General features: G+C 43.3%; 1 protein-coding gene across 2 annotated transcripts in view; it reads right to left on the bottom strand.

The window, feature by feature from the left end:
• Positions 1–27,600, bottom strand: part of PIGU (phosphatidylinositol glycan anchor biosynthesis class U) — an 88,763-nt gene that overhangs the window by 19,921 nt on the left and 41,242 nt on the right. For both annotated transcript variants that reach the window (XM_032419494.1, XM_032419495.1), the window contains 4 exons: positions 18,329–18,426; positions 6,753–6,907; positions 4,342–4,485; positions 1,471–1,595 (listed from right to left, as the gene is read on the bottom strand). In XM_032419494.1, coding sequence (XP_032275385.1) covers positions 1,471–1,595; positions 4,342–4,485; positions 6,753–6,907; positions 18,329–18,426 — 522 coding nt within the window. The remainder of the gene's footprint in view (positions 1–1,470; positions 1,596–4,341; positions 4,486–6,752; positions 6,908–18,328; positions 18,427–27,600) is intronic.

Here is a 27,600-nt window from a genome sequence, read left to right as displayed (position 1 = left end):
CCTGCTGAGCTGTGGGTCAGGTCTGATCCTGGGTGCTGGGGACACAGAGGTGAGTGAATCAGCCTACCCTCAGGAAGCCCATTACGCTGAAAAGAGCCCTCACAGAGGGCTAAGAGTCCAACTGAGGAAAATCCTGGGGGCCTAGGAGGCAGGGGGAGGGAGACGGTTAGAGCTGAAGGGGTTTTCGGAGCAGGCAGCTGTGCAGTGTTGCCATCTGCCTTCTGTGGACATTTAGGTGCAGTGCTGGGAAACGGTCCAAAGCCCAAGGTCTACTGTTCCACTGTCCAATACGGTACCTACCAGCCACGTGTGACTTCTTAAATTTAAATAAATTTCAATTAAAAATTGAGTTTCTGAGTCACACCAGTGGCTATTCTATTGGACTGTGCAGATAAAGGACATTTCCATCATCACAGAAAGTCCTACTGGACAGCACTAGCTAGAAGCTCATGGCCAGCCCTTCCACTTACCTATCACGTAACCTTGAACAAGTGGCTCTACCTTCCTGAACCTCAGTTTTCTCATCTGCAAAATGGTGATATTTTCCCACCAAGGCTGGTGTGAAGATAAACTGACCTAATGCACATAACACTCTTAGAACCACAGTGGCCAGGTAGCTACCGAGTAAGTGTTCAAAAAATGGTGGTTATTTGGGGGCGCCTTGGCTGGCTCAGTCAGTTAAACATCGGACTCCTGGTTTCAGCTCTTCGGCTCAGGTCGTGATCTTATGGGTCGTGGGATAGAGCCCCGAGTCCTTGTCAGGCTCTGTACTCAGCAGGAGATCTGCTTAAGATTGTCTCCCTCTGCCCCCCACCCCACTGTCTGACTCTCACTCTCTCTCAAAAAAACAAAATCTTTTAAGAAATAAAATAAGCAGCATTTTTTTTTTTAATTTTTAAAAAAGATTTTATTTATTTATTTGACAGAGAGAGACACAGCGAGAGAGGGAACACAAGCAGGGGGAGTGGGAGAGGGAGAAGCAGGCTTCCCGCGGAGCAGGGAGCCCAATGCGGGGCTCGATCCCAGGACCCTGGGATCATGACCTGAGCCGAAGGCAGACGCTCAACGACTGAGCCACCCAGGCGCCCCTAAGCAGCATTTTTAGAAGATTTATTTACTTGAGAGAGAGAGAGAGAAAACGAGCGAGCACGAGTGGGGAGTTGGGGAGCAGAGGGAGCGGGAAAAGCAGCTGACGCGGCCGATCCTAGGACCTGGAGATCATGACCCGAGCTGAAGGCAGCCGCCAACCAACAGAGCCACCCAGGCGCCCACAGTGCTGCTTAGTTATTACCATCACCGGTCTGCAGTACCTAGCTCAGGCAGACACTCAGGTCACTGTCTCTCTCCCAGTGCTGCTGGCGCACCAGACGCCCAGCAAATGCCTATCAATTTCTTTTTCCCTGGCTGTTTCATCCAGGGACCCGGCTGACACAAATCTGCCACCAGAGGTTTAGAGGAGGGAGTACTCACATCTGTAGAGATGGTTCCACACAGGGAAGAAGGCCATGTAGAGGGCCACGTCCCCCACTGTTGGGTAGGACTTGAAGATGGAGATGATAGCAATCTGGATGAACATGAAGAAGACAGGGTGGTCCCTGGGGTGGGGCAGGCAGACAGACAGAGAGGGAGAGATCAGTCAGGGACGAGGTCCACCCCCAGAGACTCCTAACCCCATCCCTTGAACTCAAAAATGCTCTCCAGGGGACTTCAGGCAGGGGCTGGCTCTGCTACCCACAGGACATGGGGGCCAGACCGAGTAGCACAGCAGAAAACTGGGGACCCAGAGACGTCCAGAGGTGGTGGTGGAGGAGGGCCCAGCAAACACTAGAGAAACAGCTCATCCCCCCGCCAACCCCCATCCCAGCTCCGGGCCTTCCCCTAGGAGCCATTAAGGAAGAAAACAGATGAAGTCAGCTTCATTACTGGGCTCTAAAGGCTGCTTGTTAGAGTCATCAGGCAGCCTCCCTTGCCAGAGGCCCCTTTGACAACGGGACCCAGGGCAGGAAGTGCCGGGCTTGCCGACGCTCTTCTTCTCTGACAGTATGGTCAGTGGAGTCTCCAGACCCTTAGCTATGATGCGCTCCTTTCCAGAAAGAGAACTGATTGCTGCAGGCAGCTTTTCAGCTCCAAGGCGCTGGAACTGGAGTTCTTATTACCTTAAACTAACAATAACGGCTACCATTTCCTAAACCCTCACTCTGCCAAGTTCTGTCCAGGCCCTTTCCTTGTGCCATTACATGTGATCCCTACTGTGCGTCAGCTACTCCTCGAAGTAGGCAGGACCGTCACCCACACTTTGCAGATGAGGAAATGGAAGTTCAGAGAAGGTAGGTGAATTAGTAAGCAGTGGGACTGCTTATCTCCAGAACTCTTAAGCATCACCAGTACTGTTCTCCTGAGTGCCTAGCATGATCACAGCTCTCATCAGGAAGGGTGGGGACAGAGCTCCATCTCCAGTGTTCGTCTGAGAGCTGACCAAGTGCTAAAAGGAAGCCAACAGGAAAAGGCCAGATCTACACCCTCCTCAGCTGTACCTAAACAACAAGCATATGGCCTACTTCTGCGCAGTACCTGGATGCCCAGCTCATTAAGGTTTTCTTCAGAGATTAATAGTATTCTTGACTTGCAGGTCAAAGGTCAGGGTGACTCAGTGGGTGTCAATCTGAGATGTGGAGACAAACACGTACACACCCCAAACACTTGAGCAGTTTTACACAGCAAATGCTTCAGACGCAGCTTGGCAAAGTCTCACAGTCCTGTAGGCTCTAGAAGGGTCCAGCTAGCTCAGTGAGCATCTTCCTAAAGATAAGCCAAATCACTGGCTGCGGGCTTTTTAGGTAGCTGGTAAGAACTGCAACATTTCTATGAAAAGGCCAGTGAAAGTACAGTGACAGAAAGTATGGAGACCCGAGGCTCCTGCAGTACTGTCTGGAGAGAGGTGGCCGGAAGGGCTCTGTTCCCACGAAGCTGGCACCGGAAGCAAGCACCGCAGGGGGCTGCAGACTTAGCAGAGCTTCAGATCCAGCAGGGGAGGCCACTTCATACCCTCTGTCCCTACAACCTGGGGTGGCTGTGGGTGGGGGTCACACGCCGGTGCTGCTGTTTTCTACCCAGGAGCCACCTGTGGCCTTTCCCATGCAGACAATGAAAGGGGCTATGCAGATGAGGAAAGGTGTTCCGGGCTCCCGGCTTCTCTCAGCCCAGCGGCTAAGCCTGACCAGAACAAAGGCAGGGACTGGGGACGACAGACAGCTGGAGAGCTTGGCTGGGCAAGGCTGCCAGAGTTCTGAGACTGCCAGGCCAAAGCTAAGTTGTGGGAAGGAGGCATGAGCTCTTGAGCTTTTACAGAATGGGAACCATGTGCATTGGTACACTGGCCATGAAGACTGGCAGGAACGTTAGAACAGAGAACTCAGGCTCTTGAAATCTAAACCAAATTCCCTTCCAGGTTCCCTGGACCAGCAGCCAAGGATGACTGGCCCCACTGAGACCAGTTGTGAGGGGCCCTTCAGGCACCCAGGACCATCACCTGGACCGTGTGTCAGAGCCTGTCTTCCCTTCCCCGAGCCAGGATAACAGAACAATTTCCAGGGGCTACTACAAGTGATCTCTTTCAGGAGTTTGGCACGGTGCAGGGGGATGAGGATAGATCTTGGAGACAAGCAAACGTAGGTCTGAATCCCAGCTCCACTACTCACTCGCTGTGTGACTCTGGGAAAATTTTTCCACTTCTCCGAATGTCCATTCCTCAACTATAAAATGGAAGTGATGGTAATAAAATGATGCCTACTTCCAAGAAATGCTGGAACGCTTGAGTATGAACACTTTTCAGAAAGCCTAAAAAGGGCTGGGATGGAGCCAGGCTCAATACATGTTCACTTTCTTATACTCCAGAAGAGAGCTCCACAGATAAGCCTTTTGAAGGAAATTCATCAGAAGATTAAACAGAGCTGCAGGTAGCCAACCTCCCAACTAATACATCCTGAGTCCCTACTGTCACCGGGATAGTGATGGAGGACGCCCAACAAGAGCCACTTTTTCCAAAGACACCTTCCAACTCCAAACCCTTCCTCTTATGCAAAATATGAGGGGTTCAGTAGCACTGTGGGCTCAGAGTGAAGCCAGAGGAAATATCAAGGGTGCTCCAAAGCGCCGTCCCCGCAGCCTGTACTCGTGTGTGACTGTACTGCTGGCTACGGCGCCTGGCACCGGAGCCCAGTGAGGGCAGGTCCCCTGGGCAAAGACGGCATAAACCTGAGAGCAGATGCTCCCAGTTTGACAGGCACCTGTAAGACTGCAAATGGCTCTGTGGACAAAGAAGCAGCAGGTCCAACCACTTACTTTAGCTTTATGGCTAAGGGGATGGTGTAGAAGAAGACGTTGATCTGAAACACACATACAAAGAAGAGGCTGAAGTGCTCAAACATCTCTGCAAAGAAGTACCAAAAAAGACCGATGTTTGGAGTAAGATCTGGAACAGAAAGTCTGGAATGAAAAAAACAAAGGGAGGGGAAAAAAGAGAGCCAAATTATAAATGGTCTGCTTTGACCTGGTTTTCTCCTAAAGATTCTGGTCACTACTGGGCAGCCAAGGATGACTGTCCCCACTGAGATCAGGATGTGAGGGGCTCTTCAGGCACCCTGGATATAGGTAAATAATAAAAACAAGAGGCAGAGAAACAGAAAATGATAACCCTTAACAAATATCAGCTGAACCAAACTGGCGTGCATCAAAGATCTGAAATGAGGCAGCATTCAGGCTAGAAATCAAGAGACCAGCCCCTTGGGGCGCCTGGGTGGCTCAGTCATAAGCGTCTGCCTTCGGCTCAGGTCATGATCCCAGGGTCCTGGGATCGAGCCCTGCATCGGGCTCCCTGCTCAGTGGGGAGCCTGCTTCTCCCTCTCCCACTCCCCCTGCTTGTGTTCCCTCTCTCGCTGTCTCTCTCTCTGTCAAAAAAAAGAAAAAAAAAAAAGACCAGCCCCTCTTTTACTGCCTAAAATACATATGTTTAAATTTAGGAGATATCCATGACTGTAACAATAGAGGAATGGGTTTTTTTTTTTTTTTAAAGATTTTATTTATTTATTTGAGAGAGAGAATGAGAGAGAGAGAGAGAGCACAAGAGGGGGGAGCGGGAGAGGGAGAAGCAGACTTCCCGCTGAGCGGGGAGCCCGATGTGGGACTCGATCCCGGGACCCCAGGATCATGACCTGAGCCGAAGGCAGTCGCTTAACCAACTGAGCCACCCAGGCGCCCGAGGAATGGGTTTTAAACAAACAATATCTAGGGGCGCCTGGGTGGCTCAGTTGGTTGGGTGACCGCCTTCAGCTCAGGTCATGATCCTGGAGTCCCGGGATTGAGTCCCGCATCGGGCTCCCCGCTTGGCGGGGAGCCTGCTTCTCCCTCTGACCCTCCCCCCTCTCATGTACTCTCTCTCTCTCTCTCATTCTCGCTCTCTCAAATAAATAAATTAATAAATCTTTAAAAAAAATAAAAAATAAAAAATAAACAAACAATATCTACTTGGGGGCATTCCAAAGACTTGCCTAGAGGAGCAAGCTCAAAGATCCTACTGCTCCCCATTCTTGCTCTGTATCCCCACAGCAGGGGCCAGAAACTGAGTGCCTGACACGGCACTGACTTCTGGGGTGTTGCAGAAGCATCAGCAGGTTCCAGCTAGGATCCCAGATCTCATCTGAGAAATAAGGATTTCACTGGAAAACTTTTTGTCTAGTTGTATCAGATAAAGATTGGTTGCCATTCTGGCTCTTCTAAAAATTTACATTATATGTTTTATTTAAAAAAACAACAGAGTTGAAACTGATGTCAATTCACAATGTGAAAAGGGCAATAAATGGAGCATGGAGAAGGGAGAAATATGCAGGGGCTCATGGTCAGAGTTCACTGACCAGAGTTCACTCCACCCAGGGCGCGTCTTTGCCTCCTGCTGTGACTACATTTCCTTTCTGTAAAATGAGGTAAAGAACACAGTCTGTGGGTCAGCAAAAAAACAGGCAAAGCTTTTCGCCAGCAATACAAACTCCTATCTAAGGAACAGCATGAAGAGCGAACAGTTATGCTCAGCAAGGATTTAACACAAATTAGCAGTCCAGAATCCCAGAGGGGAGTCTGCCACTCCATATCCCTTCCTCACCCTGACAGGTTTAACTAACACCTCACTGGGCTGTGAGTTCCTTGAGGTTTGGGCAGCGACCAGCCTCCTCCGCATACCACACAGAGAGCATTGGGAAATGTGTGCAGAATTCATACTCCATTTTGATTTTCTCTAAAAGTTTGACACATGGGAGGTGGCTTTATTTTAAAACTGTTAGAGACCTGCTTGCAGTAGAGGAATCCATTCCTGTTGGGGACTGAACCAAACCCTTCCAGGCAGACACTGGTAGTTGCTTCAGATGTTCCTGGAGAGTGATCTTTAATCTCACTAGACTGAAGACACTCGCTAGACCTGTGGTTCTCAAAGTGCGTTCCTGGACCAGTGGCATTAGCATCACCTGAAAACTACTTAGAAATGTAAATTCTTGGTTCCTATCCCAAATTTACTTAATCAAAACCTCTAGAGGCTGGGCTCGGAAATCTGGGTGTTAAGAAGCCCTGCAGGTGGTTCTGGTGCACATTGAAGTTTGAGGACCGCCATATCTAGATGCTCCCTGTGGTTGCTCACACTCTGACTCCAGCTAGAGCTGGGAAAAAGAAATTAGCTTCCAGAGTTTTCTAATGAAGTCATTACTTACATGAAGCCATAGACTGCAGGGATGAAATCCCAGGAGCTGAGAAGGAAGAAGGAGAGGCAAATGATTACCACTAGACTTCCCACGTACATCATGGCATATTCCCAAGAGAAGATCCAGAAGGCTTTGCTCTTCACTTTCACAGGTATGTACTGCCGCTAGGAGAGAAGGCAAAATGGTATATTTAGGGATGTCAAGGACAGAAGGAAATTATCAGTTTAAACTTCAAGATCCCTTCAGCACAGCATAGGACACAGAAAAATTTTGAAAATCAAAAGGACTGAAAAGGATTTACTTATGCTAGATAAACACTAAGCATAAGAAAACTAGTTTAGTTATACTGTTACCAGATAAAATAAACTTTAATGTATAAAGAATTACAAAAATAAAGATGTTCCATAACGATAAAAGGTTTATCAGAAAGATGTAACAGTTCTAAACTTGTACGTACCAAATAACACAGTCTAAAAATATATAAAACATGGGGCGCCTGGGTGGCTCAGTCGTTAAGCATCTGCCTTTGGCTCAGGTCATGATCCCAGGGTCCTGGGATGGAGCCCCGCATCGGCTCCTTGCTCCACAGGAAGCCTGCTTCTCCCTCTCCCACTCCCCCTGCTTGTGTTCCCTCTCTCACTGTGTCTCTCTCTCTCTGTCAAATAAATAAATAAAATCTTAAAAAAATAATAAAATAAATAAAAATATATAAAACAAACGTGGACAGGTCTACAAAAGAAAAACAGACATAACCATCATCAGTAGGTAACTGATAGATCAAACAGACAAAAATCAGTAACCAAGTAGGAAACAGGAATAGCACATTTTTAAAAAATTTGTAACTTCCCTGAGAATGAGTCAGGAAAAAAAAAATCTATATATCTACATAGATATAGAAAACGTGGCAAAATGGTAACTGAGTCATCTAAATAAAAGGTACTTATCATACTAGTCTTTTAATTTTTCTAAGGCATGAAATAAAAGATCAGGGAAAAACTAATTCAAGAAGAAACAGAAAATTAGAATGGTCCTATAAACATGTAAGAAATTGAATTAGTAATGAAAATTTTTCCCATAAAGGAAAGAGCGGGCCCAGCCAGTTTTACAGAAAAGTTCTACCAACATTCAAGAAGCAGGTTATTCTAATCTTACATTAACTCTTTCAGCAAATATCATAAGCTTTATACCAAAACCATTTACCAACAAAAATGCAAAAATGCTGAATGATATATTATCTAACATAATTCAGCAATACATGATAAAGTTGGGTTATGACCAGGTTGGATTTATTCCAAAAACTCAAGGTTAATTCAACATAAGAAAAGCTATTAATATATGTAACACAAACAGCTTAAAAATAAGAAATCATATTAATGTCTAGATATATGCAACAACTACTTATGATAAAAATAACACGCAATAACAGAATTCAGTGAAGGAGCAGAGTATAAAATTAACATACAAATAGCCTTCATATGCACTAATAATAAACAATTAGAGGCCACAATGGTAAGGAAAACCACATTTACAATAACACCAAGGAAAAGAAAACTTAGAATTAAGTTTAACAGGAAATGTGTAAAACTGATTCATGGAAAATTTTAAAACACTCCTGAAAGACACTAAGGTAGACTTGAACAGATGGACAGATACCCCTGTCCTTGTTTAGGATGATTCAAAATTATAAAGAGGTCAGTTCTTCCTAATTTATAAATTCAATGCAATAATACAATACCAATAAAAATGTCAACAAGCTATTTTATGGAATTATACAAGATTAAAGTTCATATGGAAATACAAACATGCAAGGAATGAAGAACTAATACACCCTACAACAGGGATGAACCTTGAAAACCTCAAGCTAAGTGAAAGAAATCAGTCAAAAAAAGACCACATATTGTATGATTCCTTTCATATGAAATGTTCAGGATAGGAAAACCTATAAAGACAAAAAGCAGAATACTGATTGCTTAGGGCTAGAGGGGAAAGGGACACTGGGGAAAAACAGAGTTACTGCTTAATGGGCATGAGATTTCTTTTTGGGTGATACAAATATTTTAGAACTGATTGTGGTAATGGCTGCACAACTCTGTAAATATCCAAAATCACTGAGTTGTATTCTTTAAATAGGTAAATTGCATGCTATGTAACTTATATCTTGATAAAAATAAAAGCTGTTAAAAGAAAAACACCATAAATAAGTAAAAAAGACAAATGAGAAACTGGAAGAAAATATTTGCAGACAAAGGGTTAATATTCCTAATATATAAAGGATTCTTAAAAATTGAGGGAAAACAGATCTAAATCCAACAGAAAAATGAGGAGGAAAAATGAACAGACAATCCACAAACATGATAAAATGTTCAAACTCATTCATATTTAAAGAAATGCAAATTAAAACAACACTGAGATACCATTTCTCATAATCAGACTGGCAAAAATTTTATAATGTGACAACACATTCTGTTAGCAAGGCTGTGGAAAAACAGGCACTATCATACATTACTGGTGGGAATAAAAAATTTGTACAATCCCTGTGGAGGGAAATTTTAAAAGACCTAAAAAAATTACATATATACTTACCTATGGATCAGTAATTCTACTTCTAGAAATCTACCTTGAAGATACCCCTCTGACAATATGAAAATACATATACACAAGGTTACTCATTAAAGCATTGTGATTGCAATTGCAATTGCAAAAAGTTGAACAAACTATGGTATGTCCACACAATGGAATACTACACCACTATAAAAAAGAATGAAGATCTCTGTGTATCAATCTGCAGTGACTTCCAAGAAATAATAGTAAAAAAAGCAAAGCACAAAAGGGTACCTAGAGTATGCCATCCTTCATATAAGAAAGAAGGAAATACACAGGTACCTGCTCATTTGTGCAAAAGAACCACAAGAAGGATAAACCAGAAACTAAAAATAGTTACTTAGGGTGACAGAGAAAGAAGGAAAAAGGAAAGAACAAGGGGCACCTGGGTGGCTCAGTCGGTTGGCCGTCTGCCTTCGGCTCGGGTCATGATCCCAGGGTCCTGGGATTGAGCCCCACATCGGCCTCCCTGCTCAGCGGGGAGCCTGCTTCTCCCTCTCTCTCTGCCTGCCGCTCTGCCTACTGTGTTCTCTCTCTCTGTCAAATAAATAAATAAAATCTTTAAAAAAAAAAAGAAAAAGAAAAAAGAAAGAACAAGATAGCAGGGATGAAGATAGAGTGATATTTCTCTGAATATGTTTTTTGTGTAGCTGATTCTTGGAACCATAGCAGTATTTCTTAGTCTCTTCACATACCCCCCAAATAAACAAAAAATTAAAACCAACCAAGGTGTAGGGTAAATCCAAAATGATACAAACAGTAATACATGAGCCTAACTATATCATAAATAAGATAACTACACTGAAGGACCACATGGGAGAAGAAAAGAACAAATCTGAGTGATTTTGAGAAACAGGAGCCTGACAAAACAATCATGCTAAAGACAAAAAGGATTATAGTTACGTGCCATAATCAAGTCAGTAAATATACTTCTGACATGGGTATTTCTCACAGCAATTCTAGAACAATTTTGTGTGTGTTCTAGAACTGAACATATTAGCAAATAAACTGCAAATAATGAAAGTTGGGCTTCCAAGCATTAGAGAAAGAAATTATACACAAGGGAAAGGAAGACACTAAAGTGAACCCTGTGGTGTTGGACTGGAATCACAGGTATCAGTATAAACAGATATTGGGATCGAGCTATTAGTATGAAGAGATAGATAAAGAATTACAGACATGTTTGGGGGGGCAGTTAGTGTACATGTATGTATTTCATAGCTCTGTCTGCTAGAAGCATACCCATAACCCTTGGTTTCTAAATAGCATTCACCAATAAAAGGAACCAGGAGTCCTCAAAGAAGTAGTTGATTCCAGGGCTGGGGCAGGGAAAATACAAGATGAACTTGGATCACCTTGTGGTACCAGAAAGAAAGGAAGGAAAGGCTCAAAAAGACGAGGCTTGTCAAACGAACACAAGAGCCGATTTAAAGGAACCCCCTTTTCTAGGTCAAAGCTAGAAAAATGTGAGCAATGGCTAATATTAGTACTGGATTTTTTTTTTTGAGGTGAAATTCACACAACATACACTTAACTATTTTAAAGTATGCAGTTCAGGTGCTTTAATGGTTGCCATGAAAGAAGTTTGAGGTGGATGAGGGTTAGCTCCCACTCTACACTCTCTCTGAGAAAAAAGCAAGTTCCAGACCAGATTCTGGTATACTTAACATCATTTATTAAACAAATATTCATTAGCAAGCAGGCACAAAGCACTTTACACAAATTATTCTAGAAGGTCCATTAAGTCCCAGCTCTCTCCCTTTTTAGTTGTTCCAATCAACTATTGTAAAAAACCTTCACTTGGGGCGCCTGGCTGGCTCAGTTGGAAGAACATGTGACTCTTGTTCTGGGAGCTGTGAGCCCCATGTTGGGTGTAGAGCCCCATACTGGATGTAGAGATTACTAAAAAAAATAAATAAACTTAACAAAAAAATTTTTCACTCAAAGCAGAAGTGACAATATGACAATATCCCAGAGGCATGGGTCTGTTGTCCTTGGAGTCACATCAGCAACCAGAAATCCTCCTAAGAAGGCTAGACAGAAGATGGATTAGGAATGAAGCCCTGGGCACCATCTCCAAGGGAGGAAGTTACAGGCCTTCCTGGATTCTTATTCCCCTTTCATGCAAATATAGTAAGTGTCTTTAAAATAGTTTAATCAATTCCATTTCTTTTGAATACTTCAATTGCACCTACTTCTTTTTTTAAAGCTTATTTATATTTTGACAATTGACAATATACAGATACAGAACATTTCCATCATCACAAGAAGTTCTATTGACAACACTGCTCTAAAACAACAAAGTTTCAAGAGAATATTATATTTCTGGGGATGGAAAATGATTCCACAAGGAGGAGGCATCCAGAGATAAATTCAAAGAGGAAGGCACTTAAGGTTCTGAGTTCCCTGCGGAGTTGATCATCCTGATCCCTTCTTCCTGAAAAATACTGCCTGCCATCTAGCATAAAAGGAAGGGAGGCAGGGAGGGAGAAAGTAAAAGTGTTCTTTTGGTTTGTTTTTCCCTTCCTCCCTACTTAATGGTATTTAAAAAGAAGGGAAGTGGGAAGTGAAAAAGACAGCCATGAAGAACTGAATCAGGTAGACTGTTCAAAGCCACTCTCTGAGGAGAGTCCTAAGCACAGATCCAGAAGATGAGGTTTCGCTTTTCACAAATCCATTGATGCTTGAGTGGAAAATGATTTTTTTTTCCCCCTGGCAAATCTGTGATGTAAAATGTGCATTAAATTTTAGGTATAATTTTTGTTAAGACTTGGTCTAGGGGTCAGGTTTGCTTTAGGAAACAGAGCCTTGAGAATATAATGTCAGGTGGAATGTTTACTGAATCTATTTAAAAAACCTGGGTCTGATTAAAGATTAAGTAATCTTTCAGGACCACTCCCATTACAGCAAGTGAGGCACGCCTGAAATGCTTAAAAAAGAAACTCAAGTGATCCTTTCTTTGATGGCTTGTTATTTATAAACCCTAGAGCCTAACTTAATCTAGAGGTCCACATTGTACATTTCCCAGTGAGCAGATAAGCATTCATTTTGCCCACCTTTTTTTTCTCAATAGCAAATGCTGACTTAAAATGAAATGAGTAAGTTGAAGGGTTGGGAGAATGGTGCCCTAAATATTTGTATCAATTTTTAGAAATCTTTTCATTGTAAAATAGACACAAAATACAGAAAACTACATAAAACAAATATGTAACCTAGTGAATGATTATGAGACAAACATCCATATGGTTAAGAGGAAGAAATGTCCCACCACTCTCAGAGTCTCTATCTGTGACCTCTCCCACACACAGTCTCCTCCTCCCTCCAAAGTCACCACTGATCCCGGCTTGTAGAGTACTCACTTACTTGCATTTCTTAATGATTTTCTATCAAAATGTGTATGCCTTTACACTATAGTTTAGCTTGCCCATTTTTAAAAAATTTAATACAACTTTTAAGTCTCTTAATTTACAGGTCCTCCAGCCCATTCCACTCATTCCCCCTACAATTCATGGGTTGAAGAACCTGGGCATTTAACCTGTAGAACTTCCCACAATCTGGTTTTTGCTAATTACATACTTTTCTTCAGTATTTCTTGCAAATTGGCAACTGCATCCCCTTGGCAAAACTCTGGTGGTGGTGCATCCTTTTCTCAGGAGGCATGATTTTTGTTTTTTATGTTAGTAGCTATTAACACTCAATGCCTAGATCAACCAGTGTTGCAAAATGATGCTATCCTATCAATCTGTCTTGATTTGCAAGCTCAAAAATATATAGTAGCTCACCTACTATATGATTACCTAATGGTACAGGAAAGACAGGATAAATGCTTAATTTTTTCCTTTTAGTTCCAGTTTTCAAGGTAATGAATTGGTTTTCTGTCAATTCTCCTAATTTGACCAATTACCAATTGACCTTTTTAATATCATTATGAATACCTGGATTTAAATATAATTTTGGGTTTCAATCCATTGTAATTCTAATCCTAATGAAACTCAAACCGTCCATCTTTGGTCAGTGGGAGCCTCTTCAAGTTGGATCCTGAGTCCTTTTGAGATGACCCCAGCAGCCTTTCATAGCTTCCTCGTTATCTGGTATCACAATGGTCTAGGATTATCCTGTACATTTCCTGCCCTAAACATAGAATCAGCCATGTCTCTGAGAAACTCATTTCTTTTAATGGGTAAAAATGGTATTGTAAGGTCACAATCTGAGCCCCAAGGATACTCATTGATACTGGGTTGGTCATTGTTTCTAGACCTTTTAGCAGATATAAACATAGACACACACACATACACATACATACACACACATATTCAAATTCCTACAGGGGCCAGGCAGGTAACAAATGAGCGAAGGGTAATAGAAATGAAGCACAGGAACTATGCTAAACTGTGAAGAGGGTGTACCTTGTCTAAAGGAGACAGATCTCCCAATTTTCCAAAAGAAGCCAGAAATATACATTTTTAACATGAATTTTTAACATGTTGACAACTAATTAAAATAATTAAACAGCATGGTCAAATAAAACACATCTGTGGGCCAGGTATGGTCCCTGAGCTGTATACTCTCAACCTGAAAAATGTAACCTGTAGTTACATCCCAGAAGTTATATGGTTGCGAATGTATTAAAAAAATTAGGAAGAAAAGCCTAACTACAATAAGAAAGGGGAGAAATGTGTAATTATCTCCCTCCCCCAACTCTCTAAAGCACTAGGGAGAAAAGCATTGTCTAGGGGTGCCTGGGTGGTGCAGTTGGTTGAGCGTCTGACTCTTGGTTTCAGCTCAGGTCATAATCTCATGGGTCGTGAGATCCAGCCCCGCATCCGGCTCTGTGCTCAGCGCCGAGTCTGTTTCAGATTCTTTTTCCCTCTCCCCCTGCCTCTCCCACTGGTGCTCTCTCTCTCTCAAATAAATAATAAATCTTAAAAAAAAAAAAAGAAAGAAAAGCATTTTCTATACAGAAACCGTTTCTTTCTCAGATATGGTGAAAAAGACAAAAAGTCAGTTACCAGGAAAAAAAAACCAAAACTCTGAAGGAGGTTGAAACCTAACAAAAGTTATTATACCTAAGTTCTTGGACTAACAGGATGAGACCCAAGAGATATATTTTACATGATAGGTATATTAGAGGCAACAAAGCTGGTGGAAAAGTTCATTGCAATTGCATGATCAAGTGCTCATACTCATTTTCACCTGTTCTAAAGAGAAAGGAAGCTAACAGAATTGCCACCGCTGCCTTGGTCCCCGCTGGAAGCAGCAGAGACAACAGAATGTTGCTGGGGAAAGAGAGTAAGATGTGAAAATTCCAGATAAGGTCCCAAAGAAGGCCTGGGGAAGGACCCAGTTATCAAGAAAGACCTGGTCGGGGGGGCACCTGGGTGGCTCAGTAGATTGGGCATCTGGTTCTTGATTTTGACTCAGGTCGTGATCTCGGGATCGTGGGATGGGGCCCTGCACCGGGCTCTGCTCGAAGCATGGATCTGCTTGGGATTCTCTCTCTCCCTCTGCCCCTCCCTTCCTGCCTCCTCGCCTCCTCTGCCTGCGCTCTAGGCAGGCACTCTCTCTCTCTCTCTCTCAAGTAAATAAATAAACAAAACATTAAAAAAAAAAAAAAAAAAGGAAAGAAAGAAAGGAAGGAAGACCTGGTTGGATTTGGCTCCTTTGGTGCAAGCTAATATCATGTGACCTGCTGCTCCAGGCTCCAGAAAGTACAGAGATCACAGGATTAACCTTTTCAGTTCAGACAAGAGAAGGTCAGATTGGGTTAAAGCAAAAACCATAAGAACACTCATGAGGTATTTCCCCCTGGTTTCTGTTACTTTCTTTCAAAGAAAATAAGAACCTCAAGCCATCTAAGGGGGTCCAAGACTTAGGAATCCCAAGCAAAAGGAAGGAGGGAACTAGAAACTTGCCTGACTGCACCATGAGCCTCCCTCTGCCAGCCCCATAGCTTCAGCCTGGAGGTCCTATGCACTTGGCATATCCTTCACTGTCGCCTCTAGGTCCTGTGCCCTAAAGTGGCTCTCTATTTTATTCTGAATGCTATCAGATCGTAACATTTTAGCTTCTCTCTAATTTGAAACCAGGCCATAAGCCAAGGTCAGAGGAAGAGTGAAGTTGGGGGGAGGGGACCCGATGAGCTTAAACTACCATTCTTTTTTGAGAGAGAGACACCAAGAGAGGGAACAGAAGCAGGGGGAGCGGGAGAGGGAGAAGCAGGCTCCCCGTCAAGCAGGGAGCCCGATGCGGGGCTCGATCCCAGGATCCTGGGAACATGACCTGAGCCGAAGGCAGACGCTTAACGACTGAGCCACCCAGGTGCCCCTTAAACTACCATTCTTATAAGTGACCCACCAGGAATCCAGATGCAGCATCCCCTGCCTTTGACCCTGAAGCCTTCCTGGGTCTCTTCCTGGGAAGAGAAAAACAGCTTTGCCTCTGGCACTGATAAGACATTAGCTTGTCTGCAACCTGCCTTCTGTACCCTCTAAAGATTCCATTGGAAGAATGGAGGTAGGTTTGTGTGTCAAAGGAAGAAGTACAAACTAATTTTTATAGTTCCTTTGACTCTAGAAAATGAAATATTTTCTTTCCCCCCTCATCACCCCACATACCTTCAGACTGATGACCATGTCCTTTCTATGAACTCTTATACTCTGTTTTAATACTTGACGTGTTAAGCCTTTGCAGTAACTAATATTATATTATCCCCATTCTGAGGCACAGAGAAGGGACTGAATAAGGTGACTGGCTGAGCTGCTCGATTCCGTGACTCAATTGTACTGTCCCTTGATGTCAGGAGGAAATTTGAGTTTTAAATGAAAGTGATTTTACATAAGGCAGTATTTAGAAATTGGCTTAAAAAACCATTTTAAAAATTTTAGTCAGTTCATGTGTACAAATGAATATATTTTTAATGGTATTTATTTGATAAATAGTTGCACAAAAATTCTGGTTGTATGCATTCCTCTTAGGGTTCAGACTTTCTAAAGAATGAACTATAAATATGAATAAAGGAAATGCAAACAGCATATTGTTATGTGGAAAAATTCTTGGATTCAACAAGACTCTACAAAGAGAATCAAAGCAAAACTTCACAGTGCAATGATACATCTATTGGACTAGCAATCATATGTTAAATTTGAAAAGCCAGTGCTGGAAACCTGAGAGGAGATGGTTCACTGCACTTCATTTCATTTTTTTTTTTTTAAAGATTTTATTTTTGGGACGTCTGGGTGGCTCAGTTGGTTAAGCGACTGCTTTCGGCTCAGGTCACGATCCTGGAGTCATAGGATGGAGTCCCACATCGGGCTCCCTGCTCAGCAGGGAGTCTGCTTCTGCTTCTCCCTCTGACCCTCCCCACTCTCAGGCTCACTCTCTCTATCTCTCTCTCTCAAATAAATAAATAAATCTTTAAAAAAAAAAAAAAAGATTTTATTTTTAAGTAATCTCTACACCCAACATGGGGCTTGAACTTACAACCCCGAGATCAAGAATCTCACACTCTACCGACTGAGCCAGCCAGGCGCCCCGATTCACTGCACTCTAGACGCTGATGGTGGCACTACAAATTGGCTCAGGCTTTCTGGTGAACACTCCAGTCTTACGTAATTAGGACTATGAAACTTCTCACACCTTTGGGTCCAGTGAGTCAGCTGGAGGAATACGCCTTAAGGAAATAACTTAAAGAAAACCAAATTACTACACTATTTCTACCAGTGACAACCAGGGCACATCTCAAATTCCCCACACAGGACGAAGACCAAGCTAAATCATGTATCACTGTGTACATCAACACAAAGACACATTATGAAGTCACTTAAAATGACAAGCATATAGCCTATTTCAATAAATGGAGGTATATACTCAGTTTTAGCAACAGTGCTTATAATTAAGAACAAAGGCTCTGAACTCAGACATTTCTTGGTTTGAGTCGTAGCACTGTCCCCTGTATACTTTCAAGAAATGTTTCTCGTTTAAGAATGGATTTGGACCATGCAGGACCTGCAAGTGGCTTCTTGCTTTTGAGGAGATGTGTGTATTCTCAATGGCGTGGAAAAGAGAGACAGAGGGCAGGCTCTTGCATCAGGCTGGCCGAGTTCATATCTCAGCACTGTCACTTGCCAGCCATGTCACCTTAGGCAAGTGACTGCACCGCCCAACATTCCAGTTGCAATTCATGTGTCTAATATGGCTAATATTAGACGAATACATGGCTAATAATATGACCTACCCCATAAAGTTCTTATGAGCTTGAAATGAAATGATGCCTGCAGAGTGCTCAGTACAGTGCCAGACATAGTAAGTTCTCCATAAATTTCAGCAATCTGTATTCTTCAATTAATACTGATCACCTGCCATGATCTCAGCATTGCACTAGGGACACCCACGACATTTAATCCCTACAAGAACCTTACAAGGTGAGTGTTGTTATACAGAAGTTGTTTTTTTTTTAAAGATTTTATTTATTTATATGAGAGAGAGAGAGTGAGAGAGAACATGAGAGGGGAGAAGGTCAGAGGGAGAAGCAGACTCCCCACTGAGCAGGGAGCCCGATGTGGGACTCGATCCTGGGACTCCAGGATCATGACCTGAGCTGAAGGCAGTCGCTCAACCAACTGAGCCACCGAGGCGCCCCTATACAGAAGTTTTTTAAAAAAATGAGCTGAGAGAGGGGCCTATGAATATTGGATGAGAGGAGGAGAATGCAAGATGGTTGGCAGATCCCAACTATAAACATGTAAAATGAAATACGCTCATACATTGGCAATGATATGCATAATTGGAATTTAATGGTCACTAGGCTCATTTTGTTTAAAGTTAGTCAAGTGTCTGTTCGTGTTTTCAAGTAGAAGCAAGTAAATGTGAGATAGGGACCCAGTCCCATTGCTTTAACTGAGCCGTGCCCTTCCTTCCCCCAGGCAATGACCAGGCCAGGTATTAAATGTCACTTGAGCGCTGGCTTCTGACCAGCAAGTGCTTACCTGGAGGAGGTAGAGGAGTCCTGGAACGAACAAGGTCAGTGGGTACAGAGACTGGTATGTTGCTAAGGCAAGAAAAATAGCACTGAGGAAGGCACTACCTGTAAAAAGAAATAAATATATGCAATAATCCAGCCTTAGCAATCAGGGTTAGACTTGGCAAGTCCCCCAAACAAGAAACTTCCCATAACTGGTCAAATAAGTTCTTATCACATGTCTCCTTGTGTACAAAATGCTATGCAAACTCACACACAGTGAGAGCTTCTTGGCTTGATTTCCTGTGAAAGGAAACCTAGGAAGTCAAAACTATTTACTTTAGCAACCTGAGACACCTCAACTATGTTTCCTTTAAATTTTCAGACCAAGAAAGATTTCACAAAACTTTGGCCTAAAGATGAATAAAGGGATCAAGTCTATTAACATCTATGTCCTGTTTAACTTATCAACGAAGCCCATAATTATCGCTTAAGCGATTCAGAGCTGGGAAACCCATCCCTATTTTACAATACCCTTTCCTTATGCACTATCTTCAAGTCGTGTGCTTATTATTAAGGTATATTAATTTTTATTAATAATGTCCCCATTCCCTACATAAAATGGACCACTATGATATAACAAATTTGCAATGACATGGAAAGATATCTATAACATCCTATTAATTGAAATTTATAAAAAAGATATATACTATGATCTCTAAAAAAAACATGCATAAGTAAATTTTTTTAAAAAGACTAAAAGACTAGGCCCAAGTTCACATGATTTTCTCTTAGTGGTTGAGTTACAGATTTTTTTTTTTTTTAATTTTTGCTTCTCTGTATTTTCTAAACTTTCTATAATGAACATGCTTTGTTTTTGTCATAAGAAAAAACTGATTTCCTTTTTTTTAAAGGTTTATTTATTGGGGCAGCTGGTGGCTCAGTGGGTTAAGTGTCTGCCTTCGGCTCAGGTCATGATCCCAGGGTCCTGGAATTGAGCCCCACATGGGTCTCCCTGCTCAGTGGGGAGCCTGCTTCTCCCTCTGCCACTGCAGCTCCCCCTGCTTATGCTCTCTGTCAAATAAATAAATAAAATCTTTTTTAAAGAGGTTTATTTATTTATTTTAGAGAGAGAGAGGGCGCGTGCATGCCCGCATGAGCAGGGGCGGGGTTGGGGGGTAAGGGGCAGAGGGAGAGAGAGAATCTCAAGCAGACTCCCCACTGAGCACTAAGCTTGGAGCCTGTGCAACACCAGGTTCGATCTCATGACCCTGAGACCACGACCTGAGCAGAAACTAAGAGTTGGATGCTCAACCGACTGAGCCATCCAGGTGCCCCAAAACTGATTTCTTTTCTTTTTTTTTTTTTAAAGATTTTATTTATTTGACAGAGAGAGACACAGCGAGAGAGGGAACACAAGCAGGGGGAGTGGGAGAGGGAGAAGCAGGCTTCCCGCGGAGCAGGGAGCCCGATGCGGGGCTCGATCCCAGTACCCTGGGATCATGACCTGAGCCAAAGGCAGACGCTTAACGACTGAGCCACCCAGGCGCCCCAACTGATTTCTTTTCTAAAAAACTAAATAGCTGTTCTCTTTCAGTTGGTTTTGGACCACAGAGTACCCTAAAACTTTAGCAAGGCTAGAGAACCCAAATTTGCAACAGAGGTTTCAAAGTGGGCCCAGAAATCAGGAGAGTGTGATTGATGGTCCAAGGCTGGTATCTTGTAATGATAATGTTTCATAAAATGATAGGACTCATGGTCACTCTCATTAGTGTGGGGTCAACTGTTTACTGGAAATAACATATAGCCTCTCAATGGTATTTCATTAAAGGAGGGACTAGTCACTCCACTCAGTCTGAGAGGTTTTACCTCTCTTCCAACTCAGCTCCAAAAACAAACAGAAGGAGACGATCCCTAGGATTTTTTTTTGCCGACCAAAGTAGTCTCTATACTTGAAACACCTCAGAGCCACCTTGGAAGAGGAGGGTTACGAATGTGACTACTTTATAGGAGAGTGAGTGGAGAGAAAAGAACTTTGAGGGCTCCACCCCTCAAACCAAGGGAACTCAGCAGCTAGGAACAATTCCTGGTTGAAGAAAATGGAAGGCAGGCAGAAAAAGGAGCAAAAGCTGCAAGTACAAGACCAGGGACAGAATTCTCTGGGGTGGGCTGTTTCACCATGCTCATCAGTGCCAGGCATGATGTCCTATATCCAGGGTACTTGTAAACATGACTGAGCAGGGGCAGGATCATGCCCAGCCAAGCTGGCCCACCAGCAGAAGCCCCCACATCCCCGCTGAGCCGCAGATGCCTAGAACCAGGACCAGGTCAGTTCTGAGCCAGGGAGATGGCAGTGGTGGGAAGGTACTGTTCTGGAGTCTAACAGCTAGGGTGGGTTCAGGGTTCCCTGACTTGGCCAAAAATCTGAACAACATTTTGTAGGAAACCAGCTAAGGGAGGGAAAAAAACTGGAAAGAACTTTTAAATTTAGCATGACTTTCTGCAGAGACTGGGGTGAGAGAAAGAAGAGGCCCTTTTAGCAGAGGAGGGAGGCTGATGTTCCAACTCCATCCATTTTTACAAATGTGGCGAAAACAAACACATGACTTTCACCCCTCTCTCTCCTAGGAGACACCAGGGAACCAAATAAACATAGCCACCTCCTGCCTTAATTGCCTGAGATCAGTAATTACTTGTCTGGAGCAGCTGACTATTTATAAGGCCCAAGAGAGAAGAAACGGCTCATAGCATAATAGAACGGACTTGTGAGTTTCAGAACACCTCCTCCGAAGATCAGGAAAAAGCAGTCTTCCTTCCTTAGATGAAATCATTCAGAAGGAAAAACCTGTTCCTTCTGCTGTTCTCTACCAGTAAGTGGTGTCAATATCTCCCTGGATACTGCAGTGATCTTTCACCTCCCCTGCCCCACGCTCCCTCCAGCAGCCATCACGGCCTGCTGGTCAACCTCTGGAACATCCACCCCTGCAGTTCCTGCTCTCATCTGTTGCTTCTCCTCCTCAATGGTCATCCCAGTCTCCTCCCATCTAGTCCTCCAGAGAAGTACCAGAAGAATCCTCCTAAAACACAGATTACACCATGACAAGCCCCTCTTTAAACACTTCTGATGCTTCTATTTCATCTAGTGGATTAAGTCCAAACTCCAGCAACAAACTTCGCTATCTGGGTCTTAATTCTCCAGCTTCACCTCTCACTGCTCTCCTACACACATCCCATCCTCCAGCTACTCTGGACCATTCCCTAGTTTCTGAAAACACCATGCCCTTTCATTCCTGTGTCTGTTCTCAGCCTATTCCTTCTGCCCAAGCTGTCCTTCCCTGCCCCACTTCTGGTAAAGACCCATCCTCTAGTGGCTAATTGAAATGTTACTTCCTCTATGAAGCCTAAGCAGAAAGGATAACAGTAGTGATTATAGCTAATGATGGTCACTTACTAGGTGCCAGGCTCCTATCCTCTGTATCCAGAACAACGCTGGACAAAAAAAAAAAAAAAAAAAAAGCCCTCAGTAAACATCACAAGCATCTTGTGAAGGTTCTATTTTTCTACCCATTTTTATTCTACCCATTTTACAGGTAAAGAAACCAAGGTACAGAAACAGAAGGTTAAGTAATAATGTATCATTTTAAATAATGGAATCACTCAGATGATTCCAGTGCCGATTCTCTTAATTCATTCAATAGCCTCATTTAATACCCTCACATTCAATACTGATACTCTCTCATAATAATTTACTAATGTTGCTCTCTCTCCCCACTTGTCTGTGAATTTCTGAAGGGCAATAAATCTCTCTTCACTCTGAACCTCCAGCACCCAGCACAGTGCCTGGCACACCTGATGAATGAATGAATGAATGTCATTCAGTGATATATATGAATCCCTTTGACAAATCCAAGCACACTAAAGAAAACCAGTGTTTCTTTTTTATTGAGATATAATTGACATATAGCATTGTATTAGTTTCAAGTGTAGAGCATAATGATTTGATATTTGTGTATATTGCTAAATGAGCACCACAATCAGTCTAGTTGAAACCAGGTTCTTAAGGAAGGAAAACTTAGCAAGTGTTAAAACACAGGTAATGAAACATGGGCAAAGCACAGAAGAAATCTGACTTTTGAATCAACGGAGCCTGCTGAATAGAAGTTGAGGACTTGTGGCAGGGGTCTGGGCACAGAGAAGGCTCTCTGTGGAGTAAATTACTGGATGGCAGAGGCCTGTGGTCCAGAGGCAGAAATGTGGTGCTCCAACAGTCAGGAGCCTGGTGTGTGGGATGCTGGGCCAGGTGTGGATGCACATGCACAGTCTGAGCAAAAGTGAGGGGGAGTATGGAGACACATAAGAGACTCAGAGAGGGCTGATACATTTTGAAAAAAGCCTGAAGGGGCAAGATGAATGGATTAAGAAGGCAGAGGGATGATGATATGTGCTTGGGGCAAGGTCAGGAAAGATAAAGAAAAGTAAAAGGAGGGGCACCTGCTTGGCTCAGTCAGTAGAGCAAGCCAGGGTCGTGAGTTCAAGCCCCATCCTGGGCGTGGAGCCGACTTAGAGAAAAAAAAAAAAGAGAGAGAGAGAAAAGTAAAAGGTGACTTCAAATATTTTAGATAAACTATGCGATGTGCAAACACTTCTGGAGTGCCTGCTCTACGCCAAGCCTGTGCTGGGTGCCAGGAAGACTGGTAACTGGGACAGTCGCTGTCCTCAGGGAGCTCCCAGTAACCAGTGGCAAAATACGGAGGGAGGAAAGTACGAAGCTAGCCCATCAGGGGAAGCTGACACCTAAGTTCTGAACAATGATTAGGCGAGGCCTGGCAGTCCAAGGGAACAGCAAGAACACAGGCAGGAGGGCGAGGGACAGAAGGGTGGAGGGGGCTATAATTAGCTTGACAGGCAAAAACAAGGCAAGCGTTGGGAGGAATGACTGGGAAAGGGCACAAAAGGGGCTCTTGTGGATGTTGGTAACATTCTGTTTCTTAATCTGAGTGCTGATTACTCATCATTTTGTGAAAATTCATGGAACTGTACACTAACAATTTGTGCACTTTCTGTATATATCTTATAAATACTTCAAATAAAAAGTTATAATCTACAAAGTCTCGGCACGCAGGTAGGTAGGGGTCAGGTGATAGACTGCACAATCATCCCAAAGCACTGACCGACAGGCCCAGACATGACATCTCAAATAATGCCTGTAACTGCAGCCCCATCTGGACAAGAGCTAGGGCATCGTACTCATCTAGCCGGGAGGAACTATGCCAAGAGGACTGTTTTACCAAAACAAGACAGCCTACTATTTATCTGCTTGTACGGCCCAGATACTTGGATACTAGGTTTTCTGTCCAAGCCCTAGTCTCTGGCCTTATGATGGGACTATTAAAGTAAATCAGTCACATGTGTATGCCCAGGCTATAGTATCTGGGAATTTCATTATCTACCCATCTAGCTTTGAGTATGTTTTCCAACTCTCTCTTTGTACCAGGGCGGGGGCCAAATCAAGCCTTGGCAAGACTTGGGGTAACAGTGCCTCCCAGGCACTGTACCTTGAAGCCATCTGGGCCCGGGTAGTGGCAGAGCTACAGGATAGAGCAGGAATGCAGACGAGGTGGGGCTCTCGGGGCTGGTTCAAGATATGGACTATAAGTGGAATGAGCAGAGAGGGGTCACAGACAGTGACCTGTACCAGGACAGACAGTGGGACAGACCAGAACATGACGAAAAGGGCTGAGATCCTCTAGGACTCTCAGAAGAGGAAGCTGCACTAGGGCCTGAGCAAAAAGCAAGATTGCTGGGAAAGAGGAGCTGATGCTGGGGGCTGGCCCACCGTACTACATTCCATGCCAAGTGCTCTTTTAACAGGGGAGGCACCCTCGGAGTAGACCATCCATATCAGTGATGATAATAATTAATTGAGCACATACTCTGCTCTGGCCACAGCTGTAAGCACTTTACATGTATTAAGTCCTTCCAATAACTCCATAAGGTGGGTACTATTATTATTCCCATTTTACAGAAAAGAAAACTGAAGCACAAAAAGGTTGTTTGCCCAGGGTCACAAAACTAGTGAATAATAATAATAGGATTTGAACCCAGTCTCATTTCAAACCCCACACTCTTTAACTACATCACTATGCTACCTTCTTGATCTCAATCCATAAAAATCACGATAAGCAGAGCAACTATTTGTTGAATGGGTTGTGCTAAGGAAGTATGCTAAGCACTTTTTATTTCTTGTTTATTCTTCCACTAATCTATGAGGCAGACATTATCTCTGTGATCAAATGGAAGCTCCCGAGGCTTTGTGATTTGTCCAGGGCTACAGAGCTGGTAACTAGAAACTAGCAAGTTTTGAAGCTGCTGTGATCTGAAAAAAACGCAGGCTGCTTTATCATGGGCAGGGCTTTACCCTAGAGGAGCCCCATATGGAAGCGATGGCTTAGGCCTAAGGATCATTGCTCTGCCATTGCTCTTCCAGGGCTGAGCTCCAGGAAGAGACCCTCTCATTTTTACCTCCAAGTCCTCCCCAGAAGGCTCAGGGAGCCCCTATCAATCCTGAGGGATCTTTTAAAAAAGAGGGCATTATTAAGAGTAACAACCAGCATCACTATTTACTGGGCTCTTAGTACATCCCCCACACCATGCTGTGTTTTACATGTACCATCTTTATATTTGCTCTGCACAGTAGGGACTGTCTCAATCCCATGTTATAGATAAGGAAACTGAGGACCAGAACAGTTAACTGATTTGGTCAAGGTGATACAGCCAGGAAATACGGGAGCTGGGATTAGCTACCAGGTCTGTCCGACATCAGAGTAGCCTGAGCTCTTAATTGCCCTGGACTGCCTCTGAGAGTCCTTCTTTCTCCTTGAGAAGCAAGTCCTGTCGCGCACACACACCTCTTTTGGTGAAACAAGGAGAGTTGGAAGGGTCCTCAGGTGGCAAATCTTAAGAATTCCTAGTTTGGAACATCTCATTATTGACAAACACCAATAGTGAACAAGCAAGACTACCCATTAACATCTGTTTGTTTCCCTTTTTATTTATTTATTTTTAAGATTTTATTTATTTGACAGAGACACAGCAAGAGAGGGAACACAAGCAGGGGGAGTGGGAGAGGGAGGAGCAGGGAGCCTGATGCGGGGCTCAATCCCAGGACGCTGGGATCGTGACCTGAGCCGAAGGCAGACGCTTAACGACTGAGCCACCCAGGCGCCCCTGTTTGTTTCCCTTTTTAAAGCCTAATGATTATTTCAGAGATGGAATATTTTAACTAGCCACTGAAAAGCAGACGACCCCTTGACCGAAAGCCCTAACCTTTGAAGTGAAACCCAAACTGTTCCACTAAAATAACATCAACCCTGACCTTAGACCTGTTTGCTGGCCAACTCCACAAAAAGGACATCACAATACAATGGCCTGGGCCTTGTCCTGGCCTGTAGCTCTTGATGTGTCCCAGGCAACCCTAGACTGCCACAAAGGAGGCCAAAGGAGAACAAGCAGGAGAAGGGGACAGAGCCAATGAGGACACTCTGTTCTGTGGGACACTAGCTCCATGGAAATCTGGGGAGTTGCCAAGTTTACTTCCACTGTCCCTAACTTCTTATCAATCAAGTAAATTTGTTTTTAATTATGTGCCCACTAAACAAACTTTGGGAAAAAACAGATATGAAAAGGAAACAGAAACATGAGCTTACTCTACAGAAATAAGTATGCTTTTGGAATCTATTTTCTATTTTTGTTGTTTTAATATAGTTGAGATTATATTTTATTAAAATATACAATCTTGTATTCTGTCTTAAAAAATAAGTATCCTCATAATTTGCAATTATTTTTTAAAGATTTATGTACTTATTTATTTGAGAGTGTGAGTGGGGGAAGGGGCAGAGGAAGAGGGAGAGAGAGAATCCTCAAGCAGACTCCCTGCTGAGCACAGAGCCTGACCCAGGGCTCGATCCCAGGACCACGAGATTGTGACTGAGACAAAATCAAGAGCCGGCTGCTTAACCGACTAAGTCACCCAGGCACCCCTACAATTATTTTTAAACACATGGGCAAACCATTCTTTATGTAGCAATTCCTCTCTCTATTTTGAGATCTGTTTTTTTTCAGAGAGAGAGTGCTTGCACTTGCATGCAGGCATATGCAATTGGTGGGGGGGCCAGAGGGACCTCTCTGTTTTGAGGTATTTTCCATTTTTTCTAGTCATTATAAATAATCCTGCAGTTAATGGCTTTGTATCATAAAGCTTTGTCTATATTCTGCACTGTTTTTGGATAGGTTCTCAAAAGTAGAATTAATAAATCAAAAGTACAAACATTTTAAGACTATTGCTAAACTGTTTCCCAAGAGGCCTGTACTGATTTCTAAGTCAACTCCCCACGTAGGAGAATGCCTATCTGACAGCACCCTTGTCAGCACAGAGAGTTATCTTCTAAAATCTTTGCCAATTTGAAAGGGAAAAAAAAATAAGCCACTCCTGTGTTATTTCAATTTGCTTTTATTGATTATCTATGGACTTGAATATTTTTCCATATTTTTTAGTCACTTATATTCCTTCTGTGTGAATTCTCCCAACTGTTCTCTCCCAACTTTAAAAAAAAAAAAAAATTTTTTTTTTTAAAGATTTTATTTATTTATTTGACAGAGAAAGACACAGCGAGAGAGGGAACACAAGCAGGGAGAGTGGAAGAGGGAGAAGCAGGCTTCCTGCAGAGCAGGGAGCCCAATGCGGGGCTCGATCCCAGGACCCTGGGATCATGACCCGAGCCGAAGGCAGACGCTTAACGACTGAGCCACCCAGGCGCCCCTTTAAAAAAATTTTTTTAAAGATTTTATTTATTTGAGGGGCACCTGGGTGGCTCAGTTAGTTAAGCGACTGCCTTCGGCTCAGGTCATGATTCTGGAGTCCCGGGATCTAGTCCCACATTGGGCTCCCTGCCCAGCGGGAAGTCTGCTTCTCCCTCTGACCCTTCCCCCTCTTATGTGCTCCCTCTCTCTCATTCTCGCTCTCTCAAATAAATAAATAAAATCTTAAGAAAAAAAGATTTCATTTATTTGAGAAAGAGAGAGAGCAGAGCAGGGTAGGGGGTGGCGGGGAGAGGGAGAAGCAGACTCCCCACTGAGCAGGGAGCCTGATGTGGGACTTGATCCCCGGACGTTGGGATCATGACCTGAGCTGAAGGCAGATGCTTAACTGATTGAGCCACCCAGGTGCCCCCCAACTATTTTCTTCTTTAAATGAAGAGTGAATTATTCCTTTATAAATTTTATTAAAATTGAATTATGTGG

Source organism: Phoca vitulina, unplaced genomic scaffold (genome assembly GCF_004348235.1).
Source record: "Phoca vitulina isolate PV1807 unplaced genomic scaffold, GSC_HSeal_1.0 scaffold22, whole genome shotgun sequence".
NCBI lineage: Eukaryota > Metazoa > Chordata > Mammalia > Carnivora > Phocidae > Phoca > Phoca vitulina.
Note: the sequence above shows the minus strand (reverse complement) of the source record. Positions and strands in the feature narration are given on the sequence as shown.